This window comes from Arachis stenosperma, chromosome 5, assembly GCF_014773155.1.
Source record: "Arachis stenosperma cultivar V10309 chromosome 5, arast.V10309.gnm1.PFL2, whole genome shotgun sequence".
NCBI lineage: Eukaryota > Viridiplantae > Streptophyta > Magnoliopsida > Fabales > Fabaceae > Arachis > Arachis stenosperma.
In genome coordinates this window covers 112,586,584-112,596,991 of record NC_080381.1, presented here as the reverse complement: position 1 = coordinate 112,596,991, position 10,408 = coordinate 112,586,584, and the positions used below count along the sequence as shown (strand labels likewise).

The 10,408-nt window shown below is 29.8% G+C and overlaps 2 protein-coding genes across 2 annotated transcripts; both read left to right on the top strand.

Moving 5' to 3' along the window:
* The first annotated feature begins 3,303 nt into the window (after nucleotides 1–3,303).
* LOC130981087 (uncharacterized) lies at nucleotides 3,304–4,389 on the top strand. Its single transcript, XM_057904719.1, has one exon. It carries the CDS (start codon nucleotides 3,304–3,306, stop codon nucleotides 4,387–4,389), a length of 1,086 nt encoding a protein of 361 aa, XP_057760702.1.
* Nucleotides 4,390–8,956: 4,567 nt separating this feature from the next.
* LOC130981086 (secoisolariciresinol dehydrogenase-like) lies at nucleotides 8,957–9,583 on the top strand (the record flags this gene model as incomplete). The annotated part of the gene is made up of 1 exon (XM_057904718.1): nucleotides 8,957–9,583. A coding segment is annotated over one exon (627 nt), but the record flags the coding sequence as incomplete, so codon positions are not given.
* Between the last annotated feature and the right edge of the window lie 825 nt (nucleotides 9,584–10,408).

The window sequence follows — 10,408 nt, the reverse complement described above, 5'->3', positions numbered from 1 at the left end:
GCTCCTAGTCTATTATATTCTTTCTACTATTATAAGTATGTGTTTTAATTTTTAAAAGTCGTGATATCTCGCCACCTCTATTTTACGACTTAAGCGTAAATTTTTGGGTGGTAGGGTGTTACATATACTAATACAGTGAATAAAAAATTAAAAAAGAATATTATATCAATTTTTTAGAAAAAATAGATCTCTGACAAATAGGTCTCTAACTATTTTAATATCATCTAAAGTATATATAAGAATTAATTAAAAAATTCCTAACTAATTTAAATTAAAAAATAATTTGATTTTTGTTATTTTTTTATTTATTAAAAATAGAGAGACTTGAACCTATGACTTTTTAAATGAATATGGAGAGATTATATCATTTGAGTTATAATTTATTGGCTTTTTATTATATATGTTGGCACATAATAACTACCTCAACTATATAACATGATAGTTTAGCATTTTTCGTTCAAACTTAACGAAAAATTATACAAAAGACCATGTTGTATCGCCAAAATACAGAATAGAAACTGGAGTGAGGGATTTTTTAATGAAAAATTGCATTGTCAAAAATAATTAGAGTTCAATTTGGTAGTTCACACCAATAAATTTTGAAAAAGAGGGCACATTAGCCAAAAAATTCTTGTTTCTTTAACATGTTTTTCAAATTTGTATCATATATCTGTCCTCGTTCCTAACGAATATATTAAAGGAAATGTCGTATGTTCCGCTTAACTATTCCGAACTATTAATAAGGGAATTGTTTTCAAACCATGCCTTAAATTTTTTGCTTAATCTTCTAAGCTATGACATGTACTCATGGGATACGATATGCTAGGTTAGTAGGTTACATGATATATAGATAGACTAATTTTAATTTTTTTTGGTAGATATACAGAAATACGACAAAAAAATTTAGTTAATCAAAAGTTTTATAAAAATATATAAAGTCAAGATCTTTTAATATATTTATGATAAATATATATATGATTTAATTTATTTTTAATGTGTATTTATATTTTAATATATATTTTATATTAATAACAAATTTTAGTAACTAATTTTAGTATATATATAATATAGTGTGTGAAACTTTTATAAATAACATTATTTTGAAACTTAATTCAGAGGGGGGGAGGCTATTGAACACAATCACGTGCTAATAGAAAGTTTCCAAGTTAATTAACGTTTTAAATTAACCAATGGGCTATACAAACTTTCACTTAATTAATGCACTATGTACTATTATTCTTTTGATAATGTTTAAGAGATTGTATAAAATCAATTTAAAACCATTAAAATTATTTTATTTTATATTTTTAATTTTTGTTAGAATAATTAAATACTATTATATATAATAAATATGTAATTATAAATATTATATGATAAAAAAATAAACAAAAAGATAAAATTTCAAACTGAATAAAAAAAATATATTAAAATTAAAATAAAAAATAAAAGAGATAGATTGAAATTAAATATAAAGATAATACTTTATTTTTTATCTAATTTCTTAACGCAACAATAAAGAGATTCTTGTCTTAATCTAATTTGTCCACATCATAATTTAGAAATTGAATTGAAAGAACTCACTCAACTTTCTACCCAACTCGGTAATAAGAAAATAACTCATTCAACATCACTTGTCTATATTATGGTTTTATCGCGAAACCAAAAGAAAAAATTTTTACACCTTTAATCATTAAATGACAATTACAATAATTTATGAGGTATATATTTATAACATCTTATTAGATTAAAATAAAGAAAGCTCTAAGCCCATAACAAAAGTTTAATTTAGTAACTAAATAAACAAAATTAAAATATATCAAACTAAATTGAATATTCTAAAAATATAAACTAATAATAACTTCTATATAATATTTGATCTCTTTATATTAAGAATATTTAAAGTATTATCACTATATATAAAAAATATAAATATTAATTTAAATAAGATAAATTATTTTTTTTGTATAAACATTTTTTTGGACCAATTATTCTGTGACATTAACCAGGTTTCTTTTATAGTAATATTATAATATCTAAAAATTTAGTGTTTAAATATTAAAAAATATGAAATAATTAATATTTAGTTTAAAAATATAAAAATTAATAAATTTTACATATTTAAAATTTATTATAATAAATAAATTAAACAAAAATTTAATACTAAATAATAGATACTATAAAATGAGTCTTCATTTATTTCGAAAATACAGTAATATATATGATAGTATAATATCAAATAAGGATATTAGCGGTGTTTAAATTCAAACCGATCTAAATATTAGATAACATAACTATTATTAACAAAATCAATGTAAAATATCTATAGTATTAATTTAGGACAAAGTACGTAAATAAATAAATTGATCAAATCCTTTACCCAAATACACAAAACTGATATTCCTTACCTGATTGTACAATTTGACACTTTTATGTAAACCGTGGGAAGCTACCACGGTTTACAATTTTAACATAAACCGTGGCAACCTACCACGGTTTATGAATTGTGTGATTTGTGTGTAAACCGTGGCAAGCTACCACGGTTTATGAAGGGAGAATGTTTAACATAAACCATGGTAAGCTCCCACGGTTTATAAAGGAAAAAATTTGATAGTAAACCCTTGTAGGTTACAACGGTTTAGGAACACCAAAATTCTATATATATGTGGGTGACATTCTACTTGCACAAAAGATCATTCTCACAATGGCAAGTGAGGAGGAGAGTGTTCTTGCCTTAGTGCATTGCTCTGGGAAAATTAAAAAAAGCAAAAGCCATGGTGTGAAGTTCACAGACAAAGAACCATTGAGTGTGTTCATCAGTTCGTCAAACGCTTTGTCAGATCTAAAGAACAGCATCTTGCAGAAGTTTGGCGTCTTTGGTACGAAGTGGGTGAAGAAGCTATTCCACAAGATTCCCATCGCAGTTGTCTCGACGGGTGTTCAGTATGATACCTTTGTACTAGCAGCTGATGAAGATATTAGGGTTCTGTTCCATTGTGTTAGGAGTTTTCCAGAGATCCGAATTCACGAGTTGTTTGCGAAATTGGAGGTTAGTGTCGATAGTTCTGGGGCATCAGCTCCATTTCATAGCTCGACTGCCGCGGGAGGTGCGTCTAGTTCGATACCTGCGGTCAGACCGTATCTTCCGCCGGCTACGTTCGCGGCTGATTTAGAGCGAACGGTGGTTGTTGGTTCTGTACAGTTGGAGAATGAAGGAATATTTGAGCAACCTGATGTCGTTGGCACCGGTGGTGGCTAGTTACCTTATATGGAAGTCTTTGTGAACCTGATAGAGTAGAGAATGCAATGTGTGATGATGACTCTGACCAGGAGCCTGTCGATATCATCGGGGACAGCGACGACGACACAGGTGCCAATCCACATGCGCAGCATGGGCCTTCAAGTTCTGCTTCTCAACAGTACCCTCCACACTTCTCCACACTAAACTTGGAGGCTCTTGGTCAACAGGAGGACGGTGGTAACACGATCGGGGGCTCTTCTACAGAATTTCAGATTGGGCAATCTTTCCAGAATAAAGATGAGGCTGTGCTGAGTGTGAAGGACTATAGCATCCGGCGAGGTGTTGAGTACAGAGTCATCGAATCAGATCATCTGAAATATCATGGAAAATGCAAGCAATTTGGCAAGGGTTGTACTTGGTTGATTCGCGTTGCGCTGCATGCACGAAAGGGCACTTGGGAGGTTAGGAGGTACAACGGGCCACACACATGCTTGTCAACCTCTATTTCCAGTGATCACCGTCAGCTGGATTACCACGTTATCTGTGCGAGGATTCTTCCGTTGGTTAGGGCAGATGCTGTAGTTACGGTAAAGGTACTGCAACAAGCTACAGAAGCCGATTATGGTTTCAGGCCTAGTTACAGGAAGGTTTGGATGGCGAAGCAAAAGGCAGTGGCACAAATATATGGAGATTGGGAAGAGTCATACGTGGAGTTGCCACGTTGGATGCTAGGAGTACAGTCAACAATGGCCGGAACAATAACCGTGTTGAAGACCTCTCCTGTTCGGCTTCATGGTGAGGTTGATGAGTCGACAGTGTACTTTCACCGATTATTCTGGACATTCCCACCCTGTATCGAGGCATTCCGTCATTGCAAGCCCCTTGTCAGTATTGACGGTACCCACTTGTATGGCAAGTATGGAGGGACACTGCTGTTGGCGATTGCGCAGGATGGGAACTCCAACATCCTCCCCATTGCATTCGCCCTTGTGGAAGGAGAAAATGCAGAGTCGTGGTCATTCTTCTTGTCCAACCTACGAGAGCATGTGACTCCTCAGGAGGGTATCCTTGTAATCTCTGACAGGCATAACGGGATCAAAGCAGCGCTTGAGGCACCTGAGACTGGGTGGCTGCCGCCTCGTGCATTCTGAGCGTACTGTATTCAGCATGTGGCAGCGAATTTTGCCCTAACTTTCAACGGTAAAGATTCAAGGAGGATGTTAGTGAATGCTGCATACGCAAAGACTGAAGCAGAGTTTTATTATTGGTTTGATATCATGCGGACTGAGAATCCAGCAATGTGTGAATGGGCCAATCGGATGGAGTACGACAAATGGACCCAACATGAGGATAGTGGTAGACGGTTCGGGCACATGACAACCAACATCAGTGAATGTGTGAACTCGGTGCTAAAGGGAACTCGAAACCTCCCGGTCACATCGTTGGTTCAGTCAACTTACGGGAGGCTTGCTCAGCTTTTTGTGGTACGGGGACAAACAGCAGAGGCACAACTCGGATCTGGTAATGAATTTTGCCAGGCATTGGCCAAGGCAATTGATCGGAATCTAAGAAACTCAAGGTGCTTCACTGTCACGTTATACGACAGACATCAATCGGAGTACACCGTGGCCGAGACAACACCAACCGGGCGCTTCTCGCTGGGTAGCTATAGAGTTTTCCTTAAAGATCACAGATGCGACTGTGGCCACTTTCAGGCGCTGCATTATCCTTGTTGCCACGCCATTGCATGTTGCGCCTACTCCCGCCTTAATTGGGCGTCATATGTTCACGAGGTCTATCGTATGAGTGAAGTTTTCAACGTTTACAAGCAGGGTTTTGTTCCGCCTATCCCGGAAGGCCTATGGCCTCCATATGCTGGGCCAACCATCATTCCTGATCCTAACATGAGGCGTGCAAAGGAAGGTCGTCCAAGGGCAACCAGGATCCGTGGTAGTATGGATCAGTCTCTGGAGAACCAGCCGAAGCGCTGTGGGCTATGCCGTCAGGCTGGGCATACACGGAGGAACTATGACCAGCGTAGACATACTACCGGGGGGGATGCGTAGATCTCATTACCTTGTTGTTTTAGTTGTTTTATTAACTGTTCAGTTGAGTTATGTATGGTTGGTTAAGTCTATGAATGTCACCATGTTGATTTTCTGCATTAATTTCATATGAATAAAATTCGTTTATTTTAGATGTTTGATTGCATCAATGTGGTATCATTTAGACTGCGCATGATAACTGTGACGGAAATAATGTATATCTTAGAATCTCAAACCGCTTAAACTATCAAATACATAGCAGATAACATATCATTTAGACTGCACACTGTGATCAAATTTTTTTCCTTCATAAACCGTGGGAGCTTGCCACGGTTTATGTTAAACATTCTCCCTTCATAAACCGTGGTAGCTTGCCACGGTTTACACACAAATCACACAATTCATAAACCGTGGTAGGTTGCCACGGTTTATATTAAAATTGTAAACCATGGTAGCTTCCCACGATTTACATAGAAGTGTCAAATTGCACAATCAAGTAAGGAATATCAGTTTTGTGTATTTGGGTAAAGGGTTTGATCAATTTATTTATTTACGTACTTTGCCCATTATTTTATATATGTATAAGATTGAACATTTAGTATTCGCATTCATGCAACGTAATGAGGAAGTAGTAGGAAAAATTTTCATCAATGATAAAAATAAGGATAAATGATTAAATTAATTTTTGAAAAATTATTCAATTTTCAAATTAGTTTTCAAAAGATGTTTTTAATTAAATTTGTTATTCAAAAATTTTAAATTTGTTATTTTAATTAGTTTTTCAGTTGTTAATAATGTCAAAATTTGTTGATACAATGTGTTAATTGATACTACAATATATACCTAGTAGTCTTAATTAGTGGCTAATATGATAAATTTATAAAATTAGATAAAATAAATTTCAAATTGAGAGATTTCAATACTTCAAGTTCTCCTTTTAATTAGGTTTTGATTTGATCTAATTTTATAAACTTGTCATGTTAATAGTCAATTAAGACTTTTATTATATGTATGTTATTGTAGTATCATTTAACGTGTCATATTAATAAATTTTAGCGTCGTCAACAAAGAGAATAACTAAAAGACTAATACGATTAATTTAAAATATTTGAAGGACAAATTTGATTAAAAAAATTGTTCAAAAACCAATTTAAAGAACAAATAATCTTTTAGGGACAAATTTAACGAACTATTTACCTATAAATAGTGGCGAATTTAAGGGGGCCTAAGATGGTCATGGTCCCTCCCAATTTTTTTTTTAAAAAATTAGTAAAATTAGTTTATTTTATATATATATATATATATATATATATATATATATATATATTATAGATTAAATATATTTTAGTATATTAACATACTAAAAAAAATTTACATGTTATTAATAACTTAATATGTATAAATTATAATGTGTATTATAATATATTAATAACAATTAATAAATAGGTTTAAAAAATAATAAATATGTATAAATATATAAATAATTTAAAAGTTATTAAAAAATATAGGTTTGGATTAATGTCAAAAAATAATAATTATAAAAAATTTTTTGTTTTAATTCTTTCTATGGTAACATTAATAATTTAATAAATTTTTTAAACAAAAAAAATTAAAATAAGACTTTAAAACAAAATAAAAAATAAATTTTTAACAAATTATATGATTGTATGTATTAAAAAAATATTTTAAAATTTATTTCAGATGATAAATGATATTTTAATTATATAAAATATTATAAAATAAATTTAAAAATATCAAAATTCTAAAATATAAAATTAAATATTTATTTTTATATAATTTAATTATTAATTTTAATCTATATATTATAAATTATATTTTATTAATTTTTTATTATATTATATTTTAATTTATTTTGTATTTAATTTAGCTCCTCTTATAAAATTTTTAAATTCGCCGCCGCCGGGAAAAATAAGTAAGATGCCCCACATTTTAGGGCAAAACCTTAACCCAGTGACTTGGTTCAATAAAAGTTTTACTAAAATTTACTTTTAAAAGATAATTTTTAAAAATTGTATTATTTATGTTAGCCATCAAATTAATAAAAATAATTTTAATAAGCATAAATTAAATAATAATAATTATATTTGATAAAATAAATTTTAAAATATAACAAATATAATAAATATAAATATAATAATAAATTTATATCTTTATTAATATATTAAATTATTTAATTTTAATATATATAAACTAATATTAAAATAACATAATTTTTTTATACTCACTTAAGAGGTTATGGGTTCGAGTTTTTCTATTTTTGATAAAAAAAACTAATATTAAAATATTCTTCCTTAGGTGATAAAAGTATTTATAACTTTTAAAAATTGTAAATACAAATAAATAATCTTTTTTACTAAATACAAAACGAAATGTTATTTGTTTGAAAAAAAATTACCAAACCAAATCAATATATAGATAATAAAAACGTATATGAATAAAAATATTTAAAAGATAATAAAAAAATTAGGCTAAAACAATCCAAAATTATCTTATTCTTTGCATTTCTTAATTATGGCTTACTTTATTTTATATTCGTTAATTACTGCAGAAATAATTGAGTAATATATATTGGATACAATAAATATGTAATTATATGGATATTAAGTTAAGCAACAATGTTAGATAAATACAAAAAATCAACCATCAAATCAATCACTTAATAAATATTGAAATACAAAAATATATTAAAAATAACTTAAACAATATATGAAATAGAAAAATATTAGAGAATCAATAAAATTTATTAATTTTGACCAACAGTTAGTCAACAATAATATTTAAAAGTGTAGACTTAAATTATATTATTAAATTGTTAGACTAAAGAAATTAGATTGATGGATAAAAATATTGGTCAAATAAATTTTGTTGACCTTTGAATTTTTCTCTATGTATTCTTACACAAATATACACTAACTAATCTGGTGATTAATTTTTAAAAAAATTTATAAAGTCAGTATTTTTATTAAAATTTAGTCAGTACTTAATTAGTAAAAAAAATAAGTAATTTCATATTATTAGATTGGATGTAATTTCACACCATTAATTAAAATATTAATAATAACTACAAATTACAAAATCTGTTAATTCTTAACACTCCTCTAATTTTTAATGTGCACGTAATATTGTTGTAAATTAAATAAAGCACCTTTATATTACTAGTTTATTACCTCTCTAACATAATCGGTATAGGAAATTAATATTTTATTTGTAACATTAGCCATTTTCTTAAGTGTTAAAATTATTTTTTAACGGTCATATTTTGGAGAATTTAGAATTTATTAGAATTTAAATGTTGGTTTAGAATTTAATAAAATCCTGGTGGTGTTAATTAAAAGGGATGTTAAGAGAAATTAAAGAAGGAATAACAAATGAGAAGGGTAAAAATTAATTTTAAAAAAGTTGGTTGAAATTAATAATATTGGCATATTGAAACGAATTAAAGAATATATGTATAGAAAATTAATTTTTAATTGGTTAATAGTATTTCATTTTTTAAAATAATTTCAAAATATTAGTTCTCTAATTAACTATTAAATTATACATCATTCTATTTCATCTCTTATAATTATAAGAACGAAGACAATCAAGAGATTGTATCGTTCTGTACATTATAATTTATGCAGACTTGAAGGAAAGGTGGCTTTGATGTAAATTCGCAACCTATGTACATTGTGATGTGACAAAAGAAGATGATGTTGAAAATGCAGTTAACATAGCAATATCAAACTATCAAAAACTAGACATAATTGTGAACAACGCTGTAGCAATAGATGATGCTAAGCCTAGCATTCTTGACAATGACGTGGCGGATTTCGAGCGCGTTCTTAGTGTCAACATTACAGGGCCTTTTTTGGGAATCAAGCATGCAGCTAGAGTGATGATCCCAGCCAAAAAGGGTAGTATTGTAAATATAGGGAGTGTAAGTTCAAGCGTTGGAGGAGTTGCAACTCATGCGTATACAAGTTCCAAACATGGCTTGATTGGACTCACAAAGAATGCAGCTGCTGAGTTTGGAAAATTCGGCATAAGAGTGAATTGCTTGTCACCTTACTCCGTTGCTAACAATGCTGGAATTAGAGGGTTCTTCAAACTTGATGAGGAAGGGTGCTTAAAGGTTTATTCAAATCTGAAAGGTGTTCATTTGATGGAAGAAGATGTAGCACAAGCTGCACTCTATTTGGCTAGTGATGAGTCCAAATACATCAGTGGTCATAATCCAGCTATTGATGGTAGTTTTACAACTATTAATCCAATGTTCGGTTTGTTTTCGCAATCCTAATTAAGTTTGAACACTTTAAACTTTTATACATGTCCCGATAATAACACTCGCAAGACAAAGAAAAAATCAATTTAAAGAATAAAATTTATCTCATTTAATATTTATTAATTATATAAAGTTCAATATTTTAATATTTATTAATTAGCTGATATTTTATTGTTTTCTTAGCATTTTGTTTATTAATTTATTATTCTTGCTCTGAGTGATATGTAATAGTATTGTACTGTTTTCTTATAATAAAATAAAGATAAGATTTCTTCAGTACCAATTAAGAGATTTTTATTTTTTCCCTTTTCCAGTTAACTTCATAAGTGACACATCAACAAACCTAAAAGAGAGAGAGGTTAGTTGACTTTTTTAAATATAAAAAATTAATTTTAAAACGTAAAAAGTAAAATTTTTTAATGGAAAAATTCTGCATTCATGTATTTTTTACATAATTATTAACTAAGTAATTTCTTTCACACGCGTATTTCCCATCCCTCACTCATTTGTAATACACACGCTACATTTACTCAACGTAAATCTTCTACTGCAACGTAAATCTTCTTCTTCTTCTTCTTCTTCTTCTTCTTCTTCTTCTTCTTCTTCTTCTTCTCTGCTCGCGTTCTTTTTTATTGATCTGCATTGCCTTCTCGTTCTTCTTCTTCTTCTCTGCTCGCGTTCTTCTTTATTGATCTGCATTGCCTTCTCGTTCTCCTCTGATCGCGTTCATCTTCTCGTTTTCTTATTTCGATATGGTTACGTTGCATTTATCTTCTTCCTATTCTTCTTCGTTTTCTTCTTCGACCTGCACTTCTGAATCAAAACAATAAATGACCCAAC